A 27,170-nucleotide genomic window follows, 5' to 3' on the forward strand; every position below is an offset into this window, starting at 1 on the left:
ACTGAGCCAGACCGGTTTCGGCAAAAGGTTGTTGTTTTGATTCTTGGCACATGCTGAGGGTTTAACCTCATTAATGTGCCTTTGGGAAGGAACAAAACAATGTTTCTTGCATCAATGTTTCTCTCTCTCTCTCTCTCTCTCTCTCTCTCTCTCTCTCTCTCTCTCTCTCTGAAGTCAATAAAAACATATCCTTACATGAGGATTTAAAAAACTCTAAAAAAGATCTACTTTAATAGTAGCACTTTAATACTTCTCAAGAAAAAACAAAAACAAAAAACCTCTGTTACAAACACAGATTCCTCCTAGTTCATACTTTAGTTTTACTCAATTACATTTATAAACACTTTTATCATATGTGTCATGATGCTCACATCCTTAAAGACAATATAATTAAAATAATCAAAGGAAATAAGTGAGCTGATTCTGAAGATGTGGCTTTCAAACAAAGATCTAAGTGGCAAAGCAAAAACTGTACCAAAAGTAAAGAACTGTTAACAATGCATATGATCACTTTCATCTCCAAATATTTCCTGGGAATCAATCCATTTATAATTTTAATCTGCTAACTCTACAGGTTTAGTGTCTTAAAGCAGGTGAATCAATGTGACACTGGATTCTGAAGTATCTGGTTGTAAATTGTCTCCATCCGGAACAATGTCTTCAGGATTTGGAGGGGGTGGACAGAAGTCTTCATTGGGGCAGATTTGCTGGAAGAGGGTCTCAGCCTGGCCAGGGAAGAAAGGACACAATACTTTTTGGACATCAGTTTAAAATGTATATGCCTTTCTGGCATTATTTAAAAAATATTACACAATCTCTAAGTTATAGAACTTTACCCAGTATACATGACCTTTTAAAATTTGCTTTCAGAATTCCCTGATTTCTCTCTCTCTCTCTAATTCTATGCATGCATTCAGATCCATCCTTCAAGTATATAAGTGCCTGATCAGGTTCTTTATAAAGTGTTCAGATAGATGAGAATTTAAGGACATTCATTCTACATGTCAGTCAAATACATTTTCCCTTAATATCCTTTACGTAATTTCTGAATAGAACCTATTTATGATATCCATATAGTCTAATTGAGCATATAATAATTTTAACAAGTCATAGTTCAAATCAAGAAAATGTTTCACTGTTTGCTAAATTATTTCATTTTCTGGTATAATTTTTATTCCCCTGGGCTTTAAGGAGTATAGCACAGTGTTTAAGATCATGGAGTGTTAGTAGATATCTGTAGATGAATATTGGCTCTGTCACTTAGTAGAAATGTGATTTGGGAATGTTTGCACACCTTCTGAGCCTTGCTTTCCTTGTCTATAAAATAGAAGAGACTAAGCCTCTGTATATGGTAGCTATTATCATTGTTATTCATCATAATACAATTTAAAATGTTAACATTTAAGCAGAGTTTAGTCTGGTAGGATAGGAGAAGAAGAAATTAAATGTGATCATAATTAACAATAAATTCACACAAGAAATTATGTGGCAAGTAGTATTGCTACTCTATTCTAAACTTATCCCAACATTTATTTAAATGAATAAAGCTAATTGTTAGGTAAGAGTCCGTGCCAATCTAGGGAGCTTGTACTATATCCTATAGGTAAAGGAAAGCCACTCAGAGTTTTAAGATATATGCTTGTTTTAAAGGCTATATGTCTTTCTGTACCACTTCAACCCTCCTTCCCAAGGTACACAAAAGACCATCGATTAGGTCATGAGTTGACAGCCATAGCCTCCAGGGCAAATCCAGCCTGTTGACTGAGTTTTCAAATAAAGCTTTATTAGAACACATCCATTCTCATTCCTTTACCTATTGTCTATGGCTGCTTTTGCATTACAATGGCAGAGTTTAGTAGTTGCAATAGAGAGTACCACAGCTGCAAAATTTAATCTATTTCCCATGCTGCTATGTACAGTTAGATTCCTACACCAGGTTATTAAAACTGGAATTCTTTGGGAATGGATGGAAGGATAGTAAACAGAAACTTTTGAGCTTTGATGTGCAGTTGAAAGATTGAACAGGGAGAGAAAAACAGCTTCTCTCTTTCTTGAGTACAGTTTAAGACCATATTTTTAGTATATGTCATTTTACTATGGATATTTTAAAATAGAATATTTGAGACATCTGCTTTGTTACCCACTCCAGGAACTCACCATACTTCATCGCTGGGGACACTTAGTCCTTGGAAGCAGGACAGAACCTCCTGAGGTCAGACAGAACCTCCAGCTAACACTTGAGTTTCTCTAATAGACTTTGTCTTTTATCTCTACTTTGTCTATAAAAGTTCCCCCTCCCCTGCACCATCTGCAATCAATCATCAAATACTGTTGATTTTATCTTCAAGTTCTTGACTCTACCTGTTCCTTTCTTACAGACATAGCCCAGGCATGCACCACCTTTCCCCTTGATAATAGCAATATTTCATAACCTGGCCTCTCAGATTCTCCCATGCAATCCATCTCCATGCTGCTCTTGGAGGGATATATGGAAAATGAAATTCTATGTATGCCACTTTGGGGCTTAAAATTCTTCACTGACTCCACATTTCAAATAGGATAAAAACCCAAGATCCCTACTATGGTACACAAAAATCCTTTAGGCCTATATTCTCTAGCCTTATCATCATCTACTTCAATCCATTTCTACCTCTCAGACATTTTGCTTCACTAACACTAGTTTATTTATACTTTCTTAAGCAGACCATTATGTTAGCCTGGGCTGGTGTAGGGGTTATAACATTTGAAATGTTGAAATCTGATTATCTTCCAATTAGATGGGGAATTGCTATTTATCTTTTATATCCCTCTCTGTAACTTTCTCTAACTCCTAGATATATTTCATGGCCGCTCTGTATTACATCTGTACTTTGGATATTATCTATAATTACATATGCTACACTACACTGCCATTTGTTGACACATTTTTCTCCTTTACTAAACAGTGATTTATTCAGGGATGACAAGGATTAGGTTTTAGTCAAATCTGAATCCTTAGTTCAAGGCATGGAGGAGAAGCTCAATATATATTTTAATGACTGGCAGACCTTTATAAACTATGTTGTGCAAATGTTGAATCCTAATAAAGAGGGAATATGCAAATTAACCATCACGCTATAACAAGATGGCTGCGCCCACAATGGAGGAGGAGGCAGGGATTCCAAAACACAAGATAGCTGCACCCATAGTGGAGGCTGAGTTCCTGTAATGAGAATTAATGAGCAATCAGCAGGGACCTAAGGCTGCACCCCCCCACCTGATGGGGCTTGACAGGCGACCTCAGGCTGTGGCCCCTGCCCCAGTACCAGGCTGGGAACCTCAGGCTGTTTCCCCCCCCCCCCCCCCCCGCTGGCAGAGCTTGATGGGGGACCTCAGGCCATGTGCCCCACCCTGGATCCAGACTGGGGGACCTCAGGCTGCAGCCCCTGCACAGCAGGGCTTGACAGGGACCTCAGGCCACATTCCTCACCTGGCAGAGCTTGATGGGGAACCTCAGGCTGTGCCCCCTGCACAGCAGGGCTTGACGGGGGACCTCAGGCCGCACTTCCTGCCCCAGCACTAAGCTGGGGAACTTCAAGCTATGCCCTGGAGACCTGAGGCCACACCCCATGATCTGGTGCCAGGCTGTGGGACCTCAGGCCGAGCCCCACAACCTGGTGCCAGAATGGGGGACCTCAGGCCGTGGCCCCTGCCCCAGTGCCAGGCTGGAGGACCTGAGGCCATGCTCCCTGCCTGGATGGGCTTAACAGGGACCTCAAGGTGTGCCCCCTGCCCCGGCCTGGGCCAGAGGACCTCAGGCTGTGCACCCTGCCTTGGCACTAGACCAGGGGATCTGAAGCTGCACCCCCTCCTGGTGGGGCTTGACAGGGAACTTCAGGCCACATCCCCCTCCCTGGGCCAGGTGACCTGAGGCTACACCGCCCACCTGGTGGGGCTTGATGGGGGTAGGGCTGGCAGGGCCTGGATCTAGCCCAATGGGGATGAGGCCAGCCAGGTCTGGGTCTCTCAAGATTTTGAGATGCATGTGGGTGGGCATGGGCTTGACTCTGCTTCCTGTGGCATGCCCCAGACTCTGACAGGAGGAAGATTTTCATGTACATTTTACTAATTTTCTTTCACCTCTGACACTTTTATTATAGAGAAAGGGTAAATAACAATATTAAAATATTTCCTCAAATTAACTCGCTTTTAATGTGCATGAATTTTGTGCACCAGGTCACTAGTCCTATATAATAAGGAGGTAATATGCAAATTGACCTCCACTCCAACACACAAGATGGCCACCCCCATGTGGACACAAGACGACCACCACAAGATGGCTAGCAGGGGAGGGCAGTTGTGGGAGACAAGGCCTGCAGGGGAGGACAGCTGGGGGTGACCAGGCCTGAGGCCTGCAGGGGAGGACAGTTGGGAGCAACCAGGCCTGCAGGGGAAGGCAATTGGGGAGGAGGGGAATCAGGCCAGCCAGGGAGGTCAGTTAGGAACAACCAAGCTGGCAAGGCAGGGAAGCTAGAGGTGACCAGGCCAGCAGCAGAGGGCAGATGGGGGAGACCAGGCCTGCAAGGGAGGGCAGTTAGGGATGATCAGGCTGGCAGGGGAGGGCAGTTGGGGGAAATCAGGCCAGCAAGGGAGCAGTTAGGCATCGATCAGGGGAGTGGTTAGGGGGTGATCAGGTTGGCAGGCAGAAGCAATTGAGGTCAATTAGGCAGGCAGGCAGGTGAGCGATTGGGAGCCAGCAGTCCTGGATTGTGACATGGGTCCCAGATTGGAGAGGGTGCAAGCTGGGGTGAGGAACATCCCACCTCCCATGCATGAATTTTGTGCACCGGGCCTCTAGTATAAATATAATAATTTTACTTTTATTCCAGTTCTGTGTATCATATCTTTGTCTCCCTTTCACCACATCCCTATAAGATAGACTCTCCTGAACCCCGATCCTTGTGGCTGAATCCCACTAGATCTGTTTTCATATACCGCTGTCATAAACAATCTCTTCCCTAAGACTGCCAAGCAATTGCACTACCCTGATTTGTGCTCTACCAGCCTATGGAACTCCCACCATTAGTCCATTTGCCACTGGCCTTTACTGATGCCAATTTTCTACAGTCAGACTCTGAAGTATCTTTCTAATGTATTTAAGCATTTCTGTAGTATCTTTCTAACTGCTGGAATCTTTTTTGGTCAATTATCATGTTCTGGAAAGTCTATTGTTACGTTATTGGCTGTGTTGCATTTGCCAATTAAGCCCCAGTTCTGAGAGTTCTCATAAAGGGGGCAATTCAGAGTAGTTATTTGTCAACTTTTAATTCTCCATGCCCCTTATAAGTCAAAGTTAGTCTAAAGGATAAAGAGTTTCATGTGGTTAAAAAAAATTGGCTAATTATCTTGTGATTCGGTTTCCTTACATTGGAAAGTACAAAGAGGACAATTTGAGTTAAGATATGCCTATGTTTATTTAACATACATTCACACAAAATAAAATATTTTGGCAATTCAGCAGCTAAATGCATTTAGGATATATCGACATTAATAAGACAAAGGTAGCATAGCACACTAGATGAATGCACAAGCAGTAGGGTCCAACAGATTTGAGGTTAAATTTTGGCTCAAAAATTTATCAGCTATGTGATCTTTGGGCCTTAGCTTCCTCATTTGCAAAATGGGAACCATGGATATTTACCTCAAAGGGTTGTTATGCGGACCAAATAAGATACTATATATGAGATGCTTAAGATAGTGAATAGCACACAGAAAATGCTCAATGAATGGCAACTTCAGAAAATATGATACCTAAAATTGCCCTCTCCCACAATGGCAGAAGTTAATGATACTGATAGTTTATAGGACCTATAAAGTTGATCTTTAACTTAAAAATGTGCCAAAAGTCCCAAGTGAGTTGCTAATCTATCCATAAAAACAATGTTTTAAATGGTGATTAGGTTGCCAATCCAGCCCAAACTAGCCATTTTAACTCATTTTATACCTGAAGTATAATACAAAGAGTATAGTACTATTTAACTATTATTGTTCCCATGGTACTGACAAGTACTAGGGGATGGGGGCCCACGAGGAGGAGTGAGCTATCATTGCCTTGGAAGTAGGGGCCCATAGACAAGTCTGTTCATCAGTGTGTGTGGGTAAATGACATAATAGTTGTATTAAGAAAGATCATATATCAAGTTCAGAAAAAACTTAATATAAATTATAAAAACTAGCAAGTCACAGAAAGAATCACAACTATAACCTAGGCTGGAATCATTGTGGTGATAATAGGGAATGTCTTAGTGTACTCTAGCACACAACTTTAATTTGTGAGTATTAAAAAGAGATCATTTGATATTTTTAGCATGTCTTCAAATCATAAATAGTTCCTTATGAACCCAAGGAAGATAGGTCTATGTTTTTCAACATCTATACATTTGCAAATAAGAAAAGCAGATGCAGCCTGTCAACCTATGAAGCAAGAGGTAATGGCTTAATTCCAGGTAAGGGCATATGCCTGGGTGTGGGCTCAATCCCCAGGGTGGGGTGTGCAGGAGGCAGCCAATCAATGCAATGATTCTCACTCATCATTGATTTTTTCTCTCTCTCTCCCCCTCTCTGAAAAAAAATAAAATAAAAATAAAGCAGACACAAACTTGCTAAATGGTAAAATGAAGCATCCTATGTAACAAAAGGCTAATATGCAAATTGACTGAGTGGAGGAACAACCAGTCACTATGATGCACACTGACCAGCTGGGGGCAGATGCTCAATGCAGGAGCTGCCCCTGGTAGTCAGTGTGCTCCTATAGGGGGAGATCCACTCATCCAGAAGCCAGGCTCACAGCTGGCCAGCACAGCATAACTGGCAGAAGCATCTCCTCCTCCGTAGCAGTCAGACATCCCCTGAGGGCTCAGGGACTGCGAGGGTACAGGCTGGGCTGAGGGACCCGCTGAGTGCACGAATTTCATGCACTGGACCTCTAGTTTTATTTATAAAAAAGAAAAGATGGTGCCTATGTTTTCTACATAGGAAAAGCCTAGGTGATAATCTGAGAGCTTTTATAGACAACCTAGCAAAGAAAAGTCATCAGTTACTGAATGGGATGAACACAGGATGATATACTGAAATTAAAACACAGTTTATCTGAATAAACTGGCTATTTGTACATTATTAATGATGTCCTTTAAAGTAGGTATTATAATATTTTCTTCCTAATGTGAAGTTAAAAGCTATATAACAAACTTAAAGACTACTTATATTTAATAGTATTAATAATTAGTACCCAAACCAGCATTATTATTATAATCTACTGTGACAATATTACACTCCTGAAAACTATGTTCTTGGGAAGCACATTACTTCATAATAAAATTATAATTCAATTACAACTTTGTATCTTGCAGTTTAAATCACATTAGCACTTATATAATAAGCTGTTATTAAAAAGGCCTTCCATTTCGGTTAAAAAAAAATCAACATTAAAATTCACTCATGAATAAAAATGACCTATACTACCTGGCTGAAAACTTGTTGGCAATTTCTGCTTGGAAAAAAATGGAACATCAAAGCAAAAATGACTTGGTAATTTTAAGCCATAAATGTATATTTTGAACCATCTTGGATTCCTATTAAACTAATAGAAAGAATGATGGATGAGAGTTGTGACTTCCTGCTTTTGTAATCACTGGCTGAATATGATTATCTTGGATCACCATTAGACCCTGAAGATGAGAAACAAAGACTCTGGTGGAAAACTGTAAATGTATGGGTCATGGCCTTGCCGCTATTACTAAAAATTAAAGGTTCAATGAGGCCATTTGCTCCTGTAAGATCCTTGTCTCTAGTTGGACTGAAATTTCCTTCTGTGGTCTTAGAACAATGTCAAATTACCCACTTATTGATTCAATTGACACATTATGACAACTATTTCTTTCAAAAGTTTGGACTTGTGTTTCAAAAATGATATTTTCTATTCTTCATTTTCTGTCAAGTGTAGAAAGGTATATTTATATATGCATATGAACCTTCAGCTTAATGGAATCATAGTTCACTTTAAGCAGTTTGTGTCAGCCTGCCCCACACCTCTTCATAGCCCTGCCCAGGATTACTGTCACAAAATTCCACTTTAACACACTTCTCAGCAACTATAATAGCAGCCTTTGGGACACTGGCTTGTGTGAAAACATTAAAGGAATCATATTAATTGTGAAAAACCATGTTACGTGTTGTTTTCCTAGATGAGAAACACCTTAAGACCATTTTAAAATGACATTTTGTTTGTCTTACTAGTCCTTTATAAATGACTCAGGTTGACACAAAGAAAGTCTGTGAATTTCAGAATAATACAATAATAGGCCAACTGTTTAAATTAGAATCAATGTTTCTTTAGAATACTGGCATTATAAATTCATTTTTTCTGAATGTGTATTTGTAGCATTTTATATTCTTATTCCAACAGTGGAACTCATAAATGATCTCTTGTAGGTCATCATTATATTCAATAATGTGAAAGTATCTGATACTTGATTTAAAGTTGCTTTGTTGTTAGATAGAAAAAACTTTAAGGGCAAATTGTAGAGATATTAATGAGAGAGATACTTTTCTAGTATATTTTCCCAACCCGCAGAGGACAAAACATTTCACTTTCCCTATCACACCAACTTCTTAACACAAGACTGAAAAACACCAACTGCCTTACCTGTTTGACTGCATTATCATTTCCTAAACCACAGTCTGGGCCAGAGCAGACATAAACGTTGGATGGTAAATCATTGTAAGAGTTCCTGCTGATGTCTGAAGAATCTCTCATACTGAAGTAAAGAGCCCATAGAATTCTTGGCTTTTCAACTTCATTTTCTAAATGAAGACATAAATTTTACTTACATGTAAACCACAATTTGCCTTGTATATAACTATAATATATAGTCAATTACTAACAAAGTCATAAGTATGTATTTTAATAAATTAGAGCTTTGTATATATACAATACTAAATATGCATTCATATTTCTACTCCATACGCATATTTCAACCAATGATTTTTCAACCTAAGGCAAGTTAGATTTTTAAAATTAATTTGATTATTAGTAAGTTACTGCGATTTAACTCCAATTGTGTTCTCTCTGATTTGTATTATTTCTCCTCACCAGTATCAAAGATCTTATGATTACATTCATCCTTAAATTATGCCTCTAAAGACAATAGCACACATTGGTTTCTTACATAGCACATAGACAAACCTACTTAAAAATTATATAATAATTTGATAGTATAATGGCATTTTGAGATGCCCAGGATAGACAAATGTACAGAGACAAAAAATAGATTAATGGTTACTTAGGGCTGTGGGGAAATGGAGGTAAGTGGAGGATGACTGCTAATGGGTCTGGGTTTCTTGGTGAAGTGATGAAAATATAGTAAAATTGACTGTGGTGATGTATGAACAAATATTAAAAGACACTAAATTTTACACTTTAAATGAGCGAATTACATGGTATGTGAATTATATTTCAATGAAGCTGTTTTTAAAAATAGGATATACAGGATTACAACTTTGATATTTTAGCTTACTAACACTTTGTCCTGCTGGGTGACAAAATTAATGGGGACCAACAAACAAACAGAAATAAGGTTAGATACTGCAAGCTGTACACATATTCTCATTTAACAGCAAGCATCTATATTATGTGCTAGAGATTGGGCTACTACCATGTTTCCCTGAAAATAAGACATCCTCTGAAAATAAGACCTAGTGCATGGAACAATAAGACATCCCCTGAAAATAAGATCTAGCGCATCTTTGGGAGCAAAAATTAATATAAGACACTGTCTTATTTTCGGGGAAACAGGGTAGCAGGGGATACACAGAAGACTTAGTCCTTAATCTTTTGCTTTTTTTAATGTTCCTTCACACAGGGCCTAGTACACAACACATCTCAATGAATAATTTCTGAATTGACTTTAATCCTGTTTTCAGGTATAATGAAAGTATGATGTGCTTATTAAAAGGCCCAATTTTATTTGCCTCAATACCTGAAGCCTATTCCTTGCTATCTTAATAATTATTTTTCTATCTCTGTTCCTTAGAAATGCTATGATTAAATTGTCTTTGGTTGAAAACAAAAATATTGCTGTTGAAATATTTACTTACAACATCATTTTCTTTAGTCTGAATCTGAACAAAAATTCAAATTCTATATAATGATAATGGATATGTATGAAGACTACCCAAAGTCATGAATCATAAAGAAAATGCTAAAGGTATAATTATCTACTTGGTTAACTTTTGTTAAATTAGTAATCAATTGGAAATTTTAAGCTAACTGCAGTATTCAATTAACAAGAATGCCCCATTTCCCAATTCAGAATGAATAGGATCTTATAGTATTTAATATAAAATATCTCTATTATAAGAATATCAACTATGTTATTTTTTTATAATTCATCCTGAAAAATCCAAAATTACCACTATGATAGGATGAAGAAACTCTGAATGTAAAATGTAACCCTTTGAGATACTCCTTTCTAATACTAAGACCTACGAGTCTAAGATATCACTAACTTAAGGTAATCACACGACAGATGGCAAAACCTATTTATTGACAACAACAAAAAAAAGAGAGAGACAAAATGAACTCATTTTACAATAAAACCATATGGCTGTTAGTATAGTTATTGGTGAGTTTAGTTTCATTACATCTTATAGGAAGATAATTAAATATACCGCCTTTGAGTTCTAACACCAGATTCCAGGACCACTGCAGAATAGTAGGCTAAGGTCTAGAAGTCCTTTAATATTGCCCAATCTGTTTCTGAGCATATACAAAGAACTTGTATTTCATGAAAGGTCTAGGTCAGAGGAGGACTTTCTCTAAATAAAAGTTGGGGGAAATTAATAATCTAATAAGTTATAAGAAAGAAATTTTATAGAGGCCAAAGCTTTGAAAAAGATACCATGAGGAAGATGAGAAGTTGACATAGGATGAAGATAAATGCTCCTGATACAATGGAGTTATCAGGCTTGGCCCTTAAAACTCTCAAAGAGACATATAATTGCTTTATCTTTCTTTGAGGTCAGCTGGAAGGCAGCAAGATAGCTGGAAAAAACATGTAGTTGTGAAGTACACAATTCTCAAAAAATATTAAAGTTGCAGAGGTTTGGCTAGGAATATATTAATTGGCCAAAAGTAAAACTAGTTATCTGTAATAGCTCATTTAATTCAATTAGACTAGAGGTCCGGTGCACAAAATTCATGTGGGGTGGGGGGAGGGGTGTCCCTCAGCCCAGCCTGCACCCTCTCCAATCTGGGATTCCTCTTACAATCCAGGACTGTTGGCTCCAAACCACTCGCCCGCCTGCCTAATTGTCCCTACCTGCTTCTGCCTGCTAGCCTGATCACCCCCTAACCACTCCCCTGCCAGCCTGATTGACACCTAACTGCTCCCCTGCTGACCTGATTGACCCCAACTGCACTTCCATGCAGGCCTGATCCCCCATATACCCAATTATCCCCCCTTGAAGGCCTGGTCCCACTCAATTGCCCTCCCCTTTGGCCATCTTGTGGCAGCCCTGTTGTGTCCACATGGGGGCAGCCATCTTGTGTGTTAAAGTGATGATCAATTTGCATATTACCTCTTTATTATATAGGACTAGATGCTCAGTGCACAACATTTGTGCACTGGGGGGTGGGGGAGGTTCCTCAGTCTGGTCTGCACCTTCTCTCAGCCCAAGACCCCTCAGGAGAAGTCCGCCTTCCAGCTTAGGCTCCATTAATTTGGTTGATTTGCATATTAGGATTTTATTATATAGGATACCTCTATCTCTCTATCTACCTATCATCTATCTATCTGTTTCCCTGCCCTCAAGGAACTTGCCTTCAGTTTAATATTTCATTTTTCCTCCTATTAGGAATGACTATTTCTGTGGGAGCTATAATAAAGCTATGCACAGAGCAGATTGAATATCAAAGAATGTGTCAAAAGGCTTCACAATGCAGCTGTCAATTCTTTGAAGACTTGAAAACAGAGTAGGATTTAAAAAGGGACCTACATTTTTTGAAAAGCCAAGTGCATGCATTTTTGAAGATAGCCCGCCATTACTACACAGAGGATCCTGGCACAGTGATTCTCAACTTTGCCCGCCCAACTGAAACCACCCAGGGAACTTTCAAGGCAGACATGCCAGACCCCTGCCCCTGAGATAGAGTTTGTTTTATCTCAGAAGAGGCCTGGTCATGGAGACTTTAAGAGCTCTCCAGCTGATTCTCATAAGCAGCCAAAGTTGAGTGCCCTTGCCTCAGGTGATAGGCAAGAGGTTGTAGGTAGGGTAAAACTGGCTGTGTTACCAGGCTGTTGTAAAAACCTCCTATGTATAGGGTGGGGCAAAAGTAGATTTACAGTTGTGAATATGCAAATCAATTAATTAAGCTATTGTAATAATCATAACCTGCATGTGTTTTTCCATATGAACCACTGTAAGCCTACTTTTGCCCCACTGTGTATAATAATTTACACCAATTGTGGAAGTCATCTAAATTACTGGCATACATTTGTTCATAGCATTCCTATAGAAAGTTATAAAATCTTCTTGCAATCTATCTCATTTTAGCTTACATTTCCAGAGTATTTTAAATATATTTTATTGATTTTTTACAGAGAGGAAGGGAGAAGGATAGAGAGTTAGAAACAATGATGAGAGAGAAACATCAATTATCTGCCTCTTGCACACCTCCTACTGGGGTTGTGCCCACAACCAAGGTACATGCCCTTGACCAGAATCAAATCTGGGGCCTTTCAGTCTGCAGGCCAACACTCTATCCACTGAGCCAAACTGGCTAGGGCTTCCAGGGTATTTTAGACACTTCCCTTTATAGTATAAAATAATGTTACTTGTGAGACTTGAAAATAATTTTATATTCCCCATTCTTATGTGGATGAAGGCAAAATAAAATAAATTTACTGTCTTTGTTAGATACAAATAAAGTGTCTAATCCAATGCCAGGACTGGGCTAGATAATGACGTATGTAATCTTAATTTATCTTCCATCAACTCATTTATGCCCACATAACAATTTTATGTATGTATGTGTGTGTATACATAGACAACAAAGTATAGGGTTATTAAATGCACAACTTACATTAATAAACTTTATTTTTCTGAAAAAAAATATTATGAAAATACTTTCTTTTTAAGTGCAAAGTACACTGTTTAGCCCTAGTATAATGTTCTAATATACCTTAGCCAACATCAAGGGTCATGTAGATTACTATGACCTATTGTAAGGACATTCTTATCACCAAATTACAGTGTTCACCTGGGTGGAATGCTGGTTAAACCCATTCACAGACACCTCTTCATCCTGGAGTGATAATGGTTAATATAACTAAACATGGCTTAGGGAAAACTCAGGCTGTGAGGTAATTTAAAAAAAAAAAAAAATATATATATATATATATATATATATATATATATATATATATATATATATTTATTTATTTATTTATTTCAGAGAGGAAGGGAGAGGAAATGCTGGAAACATCAATGATGAGAGAGAATCATTGATCGGCTGCCTCCTGCACATGCCTCCTACTGGGGATCAAGCCTGCAACCCATGCATGTGCCCTGACAGGGAATTGAACCTCGATCTCCTTGTATATAGGTCCATGCTCAATCACTGAGGCATGCAGTCTGGGCATGCTGAGGTAATTATTTTAAGATTTATCTGAATAAACCATGGTGGACATCTGTCCTCTGCTCCCTCTTTCACCTAATATCCCACCCATGTCCCACTCCCTGCCTGTTCTCACTCACTGGACTCCTCACACCCGTGGAGGCCACATGCTGCTTCTGACCCCAGGCAGTTTCACACTCTGTTCTATCTCACATGTTATCATCACCATCACCATCACTAAGAAAGTGTACCTGATTACTGGAATCTAAACAGGTCACACCTATTTCTTTTCCATGATCTTTTTTATTCTTCTGTAAATTAATTGCAAGCTGCCAGCTCTTTTGCTCTGCTCTCCTTCTGGTGGCCTCCCACTCTACAAAGTTCCCCAAGTCACCTACTCTGCTCTTTCCCTGCAGTGATAGTCCTGGCACCCTGCATGCAGGGCCTGGCACTGCCTTAACTGCTACCCTGGGCTGCTGATGGTCTCGGGACCCTGAGGTTGGGGCTTGGTGCCTGTCTGGCACCCAGGCTGCTTGGTGTGCCCCTGCCCCTGGGTTCTTAGCACCTGTATACGCAAATTAACCTGCCATATTTGTTGAGTTAATTTGCATATCCACTCCTGATTGGCTGGTGGGCATCATGGAGGTACAGTCAATTTGCATCTTTCTCTTTTATTAGTGTAGTGTGAAGGCCTAAATAGTTATAGATAATTTAGAATAGGTCCTTGGGCAAATTAACTGGGGTAAGTACAGAACAAGGTAGGCAGATGAAAATCAACAATGGCAAACCAAATAAAAGCAATAAATGGTCTAAAGATGAATGCTGTATTTAGGGAAAGCAAACTATTTCAGTAACATATCAGAGTGGCATGAGACCAAGAGTAGGAGACTATCACAGCCTCAATCTAGTCTGGACACAACGAATACAAAAATGAATTAAGATAAGGCATTTGACTTCTCAGTCCAATGATTAACACCCTCACCAGCCACCAATTTCAAAATAACATCCCTTCGATAGATTATTGGATAAAGATGTGGTACACATATACAATGGAATGCTACTCATCCATTAAGAAGATAAAATACTGCCATTTGCAACAGCATGAATTGACCTTGAGTATAGTATGTTAGCAAAATAAGTTAATCAGAAAAACCTAAGAACCATATGATTTCACTGATATGTGTGATATAAAACTGAAAACTCATAGACACAGACAATAGTATAGTAGTTACCAGAGGGAATGGGGGGTGAGGGTAGGAAAGGGTAAAGGAAGCCAAATATATGGTGACAAAAGATGATTTGACTTTGGATGGTGGACACACAATGCAAAAGGAAGACCATGTATCACAGCACTGTACACATGAAACCTACATAATCTTTTAACAAATGTCATCCCAATATATTTAATAAAAAACGTAACACTTATAAGGGTATGTCTGTTTTTAGGAAATGCTATTTTTTTGTGATAGGAAATGAATGAGATGAAATGAGGTAACCCCACATGCCATGCACAATGGAGGGTAAACAAGAAAGGATGATGCAGTGATGATACTACACTGTAGACATTTCAAGATACTGTACTAATGAAATTTGAGCTTCAATTTATTTTTTTTTTAAATCTCAATTTCCTAGGTAAAAACAAAACAAAACAAAACACTTAGGACAGTTCTTCCAGTGAGACTGCTCACTTCATGCTTTGAAGGATATTCTGAAGTCAGGAAAAATAAATACATATGTTAATTGTGAGCAATCAGTTAATTTTCTCACCTGCAGAATCAGGTCTCTTAAGCATAAATATTTGACATTTCTTTGGATTAGTGTAAGGATGGGTTTGGAGACCTTTGATGTTCTTAAAGAAGCCTGGGAGGTAGGGCTCTTTTAAGTATTAGTATAACTGCTTCTTAAGACAGAGCATTATAGCAAGAGCTCTGACTAATACCTAGAATGGGAAAAAGTAAGAAAGAGAGCGAATAAATGGAAATCTTCACAACCTAACTAAATTTCTCAGATACAATGGCAAAGAAGGACTGCATTTGAGAAGAGAACATTATTTTTTGCAATAAATAAAGTTCCTTGTCCAGTGAATAGGCTGACTTTCACAAAGGCTTATGAAGTAAAGCATTACACAGAATATAGAATTCAAATAAAAAGAAAAAAAATCTCAAATAAAAGTTATTCCTTTGGCACATGTTTTATTTTATTTTATTTTATTTTATTTTATTTTATTTTATTTTATTTTATTTTATTTTATTACTTTGTTATTTTAAAAATGTTTACCCGAGGATATTTTCCCACATATTTTTTAGAGAGAGTGGAAGAGAGAGGGAAAGTCAGAGAGAAATATTGATGTGAGACAAACACATTAATTGGTTGCCTCCTGGCCTAGGAGGAGCCTGCAACCTAGTTACGTGCCCTTGACCAGAACTGAACCCAGGACCCTTTGGTCCACAGGCCGATGCTCTATCTACTGAACCAAACAGGCTAGGGCTCTTTGGAACACATTTTAAAACAAAATATTTACAATGCTCTAAAGAATAAGGTTTCATATCCTTGTCAAATGATCAAAACATAAGAAAAGCCATCCTTCTGTAAAAACAGTGGCTTTTGCTACAAAGAGGAATGTGCTTTAATGTATTAAAAGTTCATATTGCTCATAAAGTTCCTTCTTCCTCATTTAGGCAGGAAAATGAATTGAGTTCTCTTCTCCAGGTGACTTTGCCTCTTTGACCTGCCACGGCCCAGTGCTCGCTTTATCTGGTGATTCATTTTCAATAACTCCAACAGTATTTGTTCTGACATTTTAATTAAAATATGACCACTACCTCATCCTGATGATAAAAAGGCCTATATGTTAGTGAAAACTGGCCTCTCAGTGCCTCAGTGCACCTGAGAACCCCTCAGAGCTCATAGTTCTTACTAAAGAATTTTACTCAGGTCCTAAACAATACATCATTTCAAAATGGGATCACTTTCAACATTAAGATTAATGTTTAAAAATCTAAAATGGCTAGAGAAAGCTAAGTAATGAACATGTAATTTCCCTCACTTGATTTTTTTAAGAAAGAACAATTACATGCATTTAAAAAGTGAAGAACAATGACACAAGATTTAAATTTAGTATATTATTTGAGACTATCACACAATAAAATTAACAAAAATTATTTAAAATTTTCAGAAATAAAGAAGGAGTTCAGAGCTTTTATAAATGAAGAAATTAAAGCCAAAGATAAAACTATGATTCCAAATCAGGTTTAGGAATATTATCATGTACCATAACTTTGTAATAAAATGTTTAACAATATTCTAAACATTTATATGAGGTTTTCCAATGAAAAAAAATGCAAATATGAAAAAATTAAATTATAAACTAAAGTGAAATAAATTTTTAGATTGTAGGGATTTAATCAGGTAGCTCAAAAATAAGTTAATTAATTTATATTGTTATTAGCTCCAGAGAACAGAGCAGTTTGTGTTTTTATGTAAATACTAGAGCACTGGTGCATGAAAATTCATACACTGGAGTGGGGGGGAAGTTCCCTCAGACTGGCCTGCACCCTCTCATAGTCCAGGAGCCCTCAGGGGCGGGAGGCAACCCAGCAATAAGGGGAAGGCAATGCTCCATCATACCACTGCTGCTGCCACTGCCAGCAGCACAAGCCTTGGCTGGATCTGGTTATCTGAGCCTCAGGAAGCCCTTGGGAGCTGGGGAGCTGAGAGGTCTGGGGGACTCCAGAGGCAGGCATGCAGAGTGGCTGGGCATGCCTGGGGGAGGGCCTGGCCTTGCCACATGCCTGTCACCCCAGCGGGGCTGAGGGGACTGGGCACCGCCATCTTGTGTGTGTGTGCGTGATCATCTTTGAGGGAGGGTATCCAATTAGCATATTCCCTCCTTATTGGCTGTGGGCGCCACTATCTTTGAGGGTGGGGCAACCAATTAGCATATTCCTTCTTTATTGGCTGTGGGCGCTACCATCTTAGCTATGGTGTGAGGGTCAATTAGCATATTCCCTTTTTATTACATAGGATAAATGACTATCTACACACTATTACACACTATATCCATATTAAGAAAACAAGTAAGATACACAACAGATAAACTAAAAGGAAATACTATATAGGAGTAAATAAATGGTTTTCTGAACAAATGTAACATCCAATGAAAATGGAGATATATGAGTCTATGAGGAAAATGGCCAAGATTCAAAAGAACATGCAAATCTTATAATAAAAATCACTGTTATTTCATCTAAATGAAGATACACCAGGCTTTTTAAAATCACTTATACACAAAATACACTCTAATTTGCTCCATTCACAACTGTAAGAGCTATCCAATGATATAAGAAGATAAGATTAAAAATCTGTGGTTGATATGTCTCTTGGCCTTCTATATGTCCTTTTTGAAAAGTGCCTATTTAAGTACTTTGCCCATTTTTTGATTAGCTTGTTTATCTTCCTTTTGTTAAGTTGTAGGAGTTCCCTGTAAATTTTTGACATTAAACCCTTATTGGAGATAACATTGGCAAATATATTCTCTTTCTAGTTGTATTGCTGGTTTCTTTTGTTGTGCAGAATCTTTTTATTTTGATTTAGTTCCATTTGGTTATTTTCTCCTTAGTTTCTATTGCCCTAGAAGCTGTACCTGTAAAGATATTGCTACAACATATGTCTGATATTTTGCTGCTTATGGATAATTCAAAATTTTTTATGGTTTCCTGTCTTACGTTTAAGTCCTTTATCCATTTTGAATTTATTTTTGTGTATGGTGTAAGTTGGTGGTCTATTTTTATTTTTTTGCATGTATCTGACCAATTTTCCCAGTACCATTTATTAAAAAGACTGTGTTGACTCAATTGTACGCTCTTGCCTCCTTTGTCAAATATTAATTGAGCATAATGGCTTTCTCAGAATCACTAATCATCCCAGAGATGCAAATCAAAACAACAATGAGGTACCATCTAACACCTGTCAGAATGGCTATCATCAACAAATCAATAAATGACAAGTGCTGGTGAGGATGCAGAGAAAAAGGAACTCTCCTTCACTGCTGGTGGGAATGCAGACTGGTGCAGCCACTGTGGAAGACAGTATGGAATTTCCTCAAAAAGTTAAAAATGGAATTGCCATTTGACCTAATAATCCCACTTCTAGGAATATATCCCAAGAAACCAGAAACACCAATCAGAAAGGATATGTTCATAGCAGCACAATTTACAATAGCCAAGATTTGTAAACAGCCTAAGTGTCCATCAGCAGATGAGTGGATTAAAAAACTGTGGTACATCACAATGGAATACTACGCTGCTGTAAAAAAACCGGATCATTTACCATTTGCAACAGCATGGATGGACCTAGAGAGCATTATGCTAAGCGAAATAAGCCAGTCAGAAAAAGATATCATATGCTCTCACTCATTTGTGGAATATAATGAACAACATAAACTGATGAACAAAATTGGATCCAGAGACAGAGAAACACTAAACAGATGGTCAAACCTCAGAGGGAACCAGGGGAAGTTGGTGGAGCCGGTATGTGTGTAAAAGATAAACCAAAGGGCTTGAATGCATGCATATTAGCATAACCAATGGGCACAGGCACTGGGGCAGTGGGGGCTTGTCCTGGGGGGCAGGAGTGGCTGGGGAGGGGCCGATGGGGGGAAAAGGAGACATATCTAAATAATACTTTAAAATCCGTGGTTGAAAAGTATTTTTTCCACCATGAATTAGTAGCATGGTATCATATCTATTTTGAGAACTAAATATTTATCAGATCACTAACATGCAATGCATTTGAAAGACAATAATTAGGAAGTATTACTACATTTGTCAATCGATATTTTCATTTCTCAGTTTAACAATTTTTTTTCATAGATGAAGACACCTCTTTTTGATAAAGGAATATAAATTCTTTGTACACTTGTAAAATGAAGAAAATTAAAAAAGAAAAAAATTGTCCCCAACCCCACTAAAATTGAGATTTCTGGCAGTCTTTTTTCTATGCATGTGATTATGTATACATATAAATGTACATTTTTCACTTAATTATATGTATATTACGTGAGTGATATATATTTTTTCTTTTCCATTATGAAGTGAATATTTTCCCATTTCTAGGAAAAGAATGTGCTCAATCATCCTAATAAAACATGTAAGCATTGTTGCTGATTACTTCACATTTCAGTTCCGATTGCAGAAAACTTCATGAGAAATTTAAGAGGAGTAAAGTGGTTATATTACCTTTTGATCATAAATACTGTATACTTGAGGCCCAAAGCATGAAATTCATGCAAGAGTAGCCCTTCCTTCCCCTGGCTGCCAGCACTGGCTTCCTTCTGGCACCCAGGACCAGGGTTTCCCTCTGGCCACTGGCAGGCACCTGAGACCCAGGCTTCCCTTGCAGCCCCAGCTTCTTTTGGACATCCAGTCTAATTAACATACTATGTTTTTATTATTATAGATGATTATTGCTCTTACCCATCTCCATTTCAGTATATGGAATAAACAATTTATGCACAACTGGTTCTAAATCTTCTCTTGCTGTTTTTGAAGATGTACAAGTCAGATGAACCAAATCTGTTTAAAAAGAAATATTTTTAGTTCCTGCTTACCATGAATTTCACTGAGTACTCATATTCAAGGCACTAAGCTGTTTCCATGGAAAATAGAGAGTTGTGCAAGCCATGGCTCCGGATTTCAGGAAATTTATAATCTAGCAATAGGGGGAATTATAAAAACTATAAAAATATGCTGTTTGTTAACCAAATAGTTAACATATGTGTTAACTAATAACTTTGCTAGAGCACACTGAGGCCTAAGAAGTAGTAGATGCTGGTTTGTTTTGTAAAACCAGCAGATTAAAAAAGCTTAGGAAAGCATTTATTCAGAGAAAGAGCTTATGTTATCCTTATGACATTCCCAACGTGGATTGATAAAGTATTGCCAAACAAAATAATTGTGTAAAAAAGACTGGAAATGTAATATTTATTTACCTAGAGAACATTTCATCAGACAGAAGAACCCATTTATACAAACTTTACTGATAAGTTAACAACAAATCATCTAGTCATTATAAAGTTCTCTAAGAAACTTTTTGGTGAACACTGTTGGCTTAGTTTGAATCATTTGGAAGTTCATAAAATAGTACAAGTTAAAAGAATCTATAATATTTTCAAATATTCCAAATCACTTCCTTTTGCATTTATAAAATCACTAGAGGCCCAGTGCACGAAATTCATGCATGGATAGGGTCTCTCACCCTGGCCGGCGATCTGGACCTATTGGGGCCTTCTGGCTGCTGGCCAGGGCCTTCTTTCATTCCTTGCTGCCCCCTGATGGTCAGCACACATCATAGTGAGCAATTGAACTTCCGGTCTCCTGGTCAAACTCCCGAGTGGACTCTTTTCATATTAGCCATATATATATAGTGCACAAAATTTGTGCATTGGGGGGGGGGGGGGGGCGGTACCTCAGCACAGCATGCACCCTCTCCAATCCAGGACCTCTCTGGGGATGTCCAACTGCTAGTTTAAGCCCAATCCCTGTGAGTATCCCTCTCGCAACCCGGGACTACTGGGACGGGGCCTCAACCAGCAGTTGGACATCCCTCTTGCAATCCAGGACTGCTGGCTCCTAACCACTTGCCTGCCTGCTGGCATGATCACCCTCTAATTGCTCCCCTGCCGGCCTGCCTGATCGCCCCTAACTGCACCCCTGCCCATTTGGTTGCCCCCCTAACTGTCCAGAAGGAAGTCGGATGTCTGGAAGATGTCCAGTAGATCTGGTCTAATTAGCATATCACCCTTTTATTAGTATAGATAAGATAGACAGGGCTTGGACCTCAGAGAATGTTAGGGTTAGAGAATATCATGAACCAAAAACAGCCCTTCACAGATATGAAATACTGTAGCCTAATGAACTTAGAATTTAAAGGCATACATACAGAGGTAAAGGAAGGATGAAAGAAAGGGTTAAGGGGATCCCTAAATGGGAGATATTCTTATGGTCCTAGAAAGGGTTTGGGAGGGATAAGAAAATAGCAGAGAGAATATATTAGAGAACAGTACATACTGAGAAATTCCTTCCCCCAAAACAGTAGTAGAAAAATACATCCACTTCTTTTCTAAAAGTTGATTTCAGACTGCTAGACTTTAAAAAAGAAAAACACAAGAAGAGAGTTGAAAGTTTATCCATGAGTGCCAATATCAGAATAGGAATCTTTTTATTAAAATTTATTCCATATTCAACTATTCTCTCTATATATATCTAAACGTAAATTGAGAGACTCTTAACCATGTGTGCTAAAATCAAATTCCGTAGTATTTATTTTTTCCAGATCTACCAAAATAATTGATATTTTGCGAGGGTCCCTGCCTTATGTATAACCTAATAAAAGATCTACCTTATTTAAGCAATGTTTTTACATGAATTTAACAAAGATTCCCATTGGTTCTGGGATATTACAGAATGTATGGTACTAATTATTTCAAAAGGCATAAATAATAACATTCACAACAAAATTTTTCCTAATTAAGTTAAATTTTTCAAATGCTATATAACTTTGGTGGAAGGGAGTTTAACTCTTCAGATAATTGCTGAATTAAACAGAGTATAGAACTACAATGGCAGAAATACCTGATATAACACTCAAGAGAAACTGTCCTGTCTCCTTATCCCACAGTCTCATAATATATGAATGTTCATGTCAAAGTTCTCATTTTTCCAGTTCTTTCCTATTCAATTAATGTATACTAGGAAAAAAGGAGATAAACATAAATATAAATTTATAAACAATATATTTTTAAAAACATCTTAATGATAAATTACTGGCTCTGTAAAACAGGATACATAAAAGACATACACTGGTGCAATTATATCCTTTATGTTTCCTAACAATATAACAAAGTTCAGGGAGTGCTAGCAAAAATTTCTAGTAGTAAAGTCAGATAACCATCTTGTACTTAAATGACTTTTATAATAATTCTTAGAAAGAAAAAAAAGAAATTCATAACCTGAATTCTAATATCTATACCTTGATTTCACATTGATGCTATTGTACATTAATTTATCTACAAATCCTATCTAATAAAAGGGTAATATGCAAATTAACTGTTACTCTGTCATGAAGATGGCAGTGCCCATAGCCACAAGATGGTGGTGCCCAGCCCTCTCAGCCCCGTTGGAGTCCCCCAGTCTTGGGGGGAGAGGGGGGGAGAGAAAGCCACTGAGAGTGGGCAGCATGAGCAGCCTGCCATGGCGACGAGGCAAGCATTCTGTGCCTGCCTCTGAGGGAGGGCCTCCCTGCCAGGTTGGGTGTAGATGGGAGGAGGAGCACTGCAGGGAACCTGGCAGGTCTCACAGCCCTTGGCAGGTCAATGACGGGATGAATCATGGAGCCCCAAGTGCAGCCACCAGTACTGCAAGATGATCGCCTTGCCAGTGTATTTGGAGAGTGGGGTCTATGGCACAGCCCTCCTCTGAGTCTCATGCTGTTAAATAGGCTGGAGGTCCAGGTGATGCAGTTCAGAAACCACGCACACAGGGGAAAGCCTGTACTGCCCACTGCCTCACAGTCGCCTTTTGGGGAGGACCCTACCTTTCACAGCTGCCCGGCTTCTCTTCCCACCTGGGAGGGTCATATACTCACCTGCCAGGAGTGGGAGCTCTTGGGAGCACCCACGTATAAAGGGCCTCTTCCTCCTGCTTTCCCTTGCTGCTGGGTGCCCATAGGGAGAGGCCAGCCTCTTGGGTGGCTCTGCCTGCCCACACTGAGTGATTAACAAGACCTCAGCCCAGGGGCTTGCACAGCCCATGGCTATGGGCCCTGTGAACGACCAATGGTCCTGATTGGTTGTGGGAGTAGCAGAGGTATGGTCAATTAGCATTTTTCTCTTTTATTAGTGTAGATGTTCCTTTAAACTCAGTTAGCAACTGCTTAAAGTCTTAATGGTGTAAAAGATAACAAAATGTGTTCTGTCACAATTTCTCTGTCAGCAATATACTTAGATTTGTGTTGGCATTAAATAAACCTTGGTGCAAAATAAGATTTAATTCATAGAACGTAAGGGTAATACTTGAAAAAACTTGGGTGAAGTGCCAGTCACAAATAGCACCACTGAAACAAAGAGCATCTGATATTCAGGAGTTATCATCAACACCAAACTAGAAATAAGAACACACTTTCAGTTCTCTAAAACTGGGTTTAGAACAATGATCTATCATATAATAAGATACTGCTCTCTTAAAAGTTTTTTTTTTTAAATTAAACACATGAAAAGTAGGATTTCTACTCAGAATTTGTATAACAATGAGCACATTTAAAAGTGACAAGTCTAGCCAAAACCGGTTTGGCTCAATGGATAGAGCCTGAGCCTGCGGACTGAAAGGTCCCAGGTTCGATCCAGGTCAAGAGCATGTACCGTGGTTGCGGGCACATCCCCAGTAGGGGGTGTGCAAGAGGCAGGTGATCGATGATTCTCTCTCATCGATGTTTCTCTCTATACCTCTCTCTTCCTCTCTGTAAAAAAATCAATAAAAATATATATATAAAAATATTTAAAAGTGACAAGTCTAATGTATAGTAGCAGGGTGATATACTAGAGAATGGTTATGCAGATCTGGTGTAATATTGCTCTTTGTATCTACTTGGCTAAGTCAGTTTACTTCTCTGGCCTAAGCATCCTCATTATTAAGTGAAAAGGGTGTAAGTAGTTTATCTATAAGATCTCTTTCTAGTTTTAAAGTTTTATGACTGTAACTCCCTACTTATTGGCCATGCTTCTTTCAATGATGAAAGATTTTAAACCAAAAACTGATGGCATTAGAAGTATTAGTATGAAATCTAAGTAAATGCTTGCTGAAAGAAGTAGGAAATCTATTTCTCAAGCTTCTGAGATTATAAAATACAGTAGCCATTTACTCTGTGTAAGTAGGCATAAATTGTTCTAAATGCTAGTCAGCAAATGCATTTCCTTGTGCAACTTAACTAGGAATACATAATTTGTATAAATAGGGATCAATGTGGCTCATAGCAGAAAGGCCAAATGTAACTCATGTAATATAGTTCTAGTAAGAATATATGACTATGTTAATAAAATAGAAAAGTTCAGAAACACATTTTCTTTATGACACCAAGTGAGGAACTGAGTTTGATGACATATGGGTATACAATTTGGTTTTTTAATCCACCCATGAAAAATTCGAGAGTAACTCTAGAGTCAGCTTGTACTTTCTCAACAGAATTTAATGAATAACACCTTTGAATGCCAACTTGAAATCAGGAAGAAAAAGTTACTTTACTTATAAAATCAAATCTGTGCATCGTGTCACATTTTCAAAAACAAAACAGACATTAATGATGTTTCAAATCATTATGTAAATTCATTTTTATGAAAGGCATAAAACATTTTCTTTATAGGGTCATAAAAGCAGAAAACATTATATAAATCAGTACATATCTTGATTATTCATTATTTTATACATTTGATTATATATATTCACAAATATATAATCATATCACAAACAAATAACATCCTGTAACACCAAATCCCAGAATAAACCAGCTGTTACTGATAGATTATTATTTTCAAAAAAGCAAACAGATTTCAAACTGCCTAGAATATTATTTAAGTACTGTAAAGTGTCTTAACTTAAATATGAAACAGTAGGGTTGCAGAGATAGCATTTTGCTCATTTGCAAATTATTTTAAAACAAATATATTAGATTCATTTAGGATTAAGAAAAGAATAGTAGCGGAAACCGGTTTGGCTCAGCGGTAGAGCGTCAGTCTGAGGACTGAAAGGTCCCAAGTTCGATTCCAATCAAGGGCATGTACCTTGGTTGCGGGCACATCCCCAGTAGGGGGTGTGCAAGAGGCAGCTGGTCGATGTTTCTCTCTCATCAATGTTTCTAGCTCTCTCTCTCTCTTCCTCTCTGTAAAAAATCAATAAAATATATTTTAAAAAAGAGAGAAAAGAATAGTACAAAATACAGATTATGTTCTCAAAGATGAACTATGTGTGTGAAAAATACAACTTGTTTAGCTTTGGAAAACACAAAATATAAATTTAAAATATTTAAAAATCTCAATAACTTAAATCAAATAAGCTGAAGAGAGGGAAACTTAAAATGATTTATAGAGGGGAAGGGAGAGGGAGAGAGAGAGAGAGAGAAACATCAGTGATGAGAGAGAAATATTGATCAGCTGTCTCCTGCATGCCCTCTACTGGGGATCGATCCCACAACCCCAGCCATGTGCCCTGATTGGGAATCGAATCATGACCTCCTAGTTCAAAGGCTGATGCTCAATCACTGAACCACATAGGCTGGGCATAATTACTATTTTTTTTTTTTTTTAAATAACTAGTCTAACTTAGGTTTGCTTAGAAAAGCAACCTTAATGGGTAACAATGAGTTGCTATCATTGTATCAAAATACTAACTTAACTAATATTGACCTGTGCTTATATTATATTGAATAATTACAGTAACATCTTACTTACTCAGAGGTCTTTTACAAACAACCAAGAACCAGAAAGTATAACCCCACTATCCCTAAAAAGGCTTTTCAGCACTTAAAAGTAGGTGGAATGATGCCCACAGACTAACAACCACAAACTCAGAACTTGATTATATTACATGCAATTTCAACAATTTTGGCTGTCTTGTTTTCTGGCCTTGCGCAGATAATAAACAGCAAACAGGGGAAAGGGAGTTTAGTGAAAAGAGCTGCCAGGAAAAACATCCTGAGAGCTGCATGAAAACAGCTAGAGGAAGACATATAAAATGTAGATGCAAGAAATGATAAAAGCATGACAGTATAGGGTCATTTAGCAAAAGAACAAATAGGCCTAAACACCTCAATAGCCCTCAAGGGCATTACTGGATTACAATGATAAATAATAAATAATGTTTATGCTACTCCTAAGTTAAAATATTTCATATATTCAGTATAGAATGTCAACAAAATGAGACAAGCTAGAAAGATAACTATTGAAAAAGTAAAAATTTCAACCCTAAAAGAATCCATTTCAGCTACCTAAAGATTAGATTTGGAGAGTCTATAGGACATTATGAAGTGCTAAATAAATGATACACCATTGATCAGTGTTTACATACTGGAGTATTTCTAACTGTCTTTCAAAACTTTCCTATTTAACCTCAATGAGCAGAGAATTGGTTGTGATACATAAACAAATGGAATATCATCTTTTTAAAAAAAATTTCTGAGTTGAAACAGAAAAAAAATCAAAAGAAAAGGAAAAGTTATTTGAAGCCTTCTGTGATATTATCAGACTAGTTCTGTTTCAGAAGAGAGGCAAGGTAATCACCAAGAGTAGAACAAATACGACTGGTTGTGACATCAGTGACTCTCAATTAGGACAGCAGCAGGAAAATACACCATTAAGGATGTTTAATGTCTGAATTACAAATTACTCCTATAGTCTATGAGCAGGCACAAAGCATAAGAAAAGGGAGAGGGGGAAAAGTTAAACTTCAGTTAAGTAATAAAAGCAAGTGAA

The 27,170-nt window shown here is 38.0% G+C and overlaps 2 protein-coding genes across 2 annotated transcripts in view; both read right to left on the reverse strand.

Annotated features, from left to right (window-relative positions):
• Nucleotides 1-584: 584 nt before the first annotated feature.
• On the reverse strand, nt 585-18,658 carry LOC311615486 (rab proteins geranylgeranyltransferase component A 1-like; the record flags this gene model as incomplete). Its single annotated transcript, XM_084870857.1, has 4 exons — nt 18,620-18,658; nt 15,422-15,593; nt 8,684-8,841; nt 585-725 (listed from the first exon to the last, which is right to left on the reverse strand). Exons 2-4 carry the CDS (start codon nt 15,444-15,446, stop codon nt 585-587), a joined length of 324 nt encoding a protein of 107 aa, XP_084726983.1. The 5' UTR covers nt 15,447-15,593; nt 18,620-18,658.
• A 3,076-nt stretch (nt 18,659-21,734) lies between these two features.
• LOC311615487 (rab proteins geranylgeranyltransferase component A 1-like) overlaps nt 21,735-27,170 on the reverse strand; it is a gene marked incomplete at its 5' end in the record, with an annotated part of 30,565 nt that continues 25,129 nt past the window's right edge. Inside the window, 2 exons of the mRNA XM_084870858.1 lie at nt 21,735-21,798; nt 22,285-22,400. Of these exons, the coding sequence (XP_084726984.1) occupies nt 22,387-22,400 (14 nt within the window). The 3' untranslated portion in view covers nt 21,735-21,798; nt 22,285-22,386. The remainder of the gene's footprint in view (nt 21,799-22,284; nt 22,401-27,170) is intronic.

Source organism: Pipistrellus hanaki, assembly GCF_964339955.1.
Source record: "Pipistrellus hanaki genome assembly, chromosome: X".
In the NCBI taxonomy this organism is placed as follows: domain Eukaryota; kingdom Metazoa; phylum Chordata; class Mammalia; order Chiroptera; family Vespertilionidae; genus Pipistrellus; species Pipistrellus hanaki.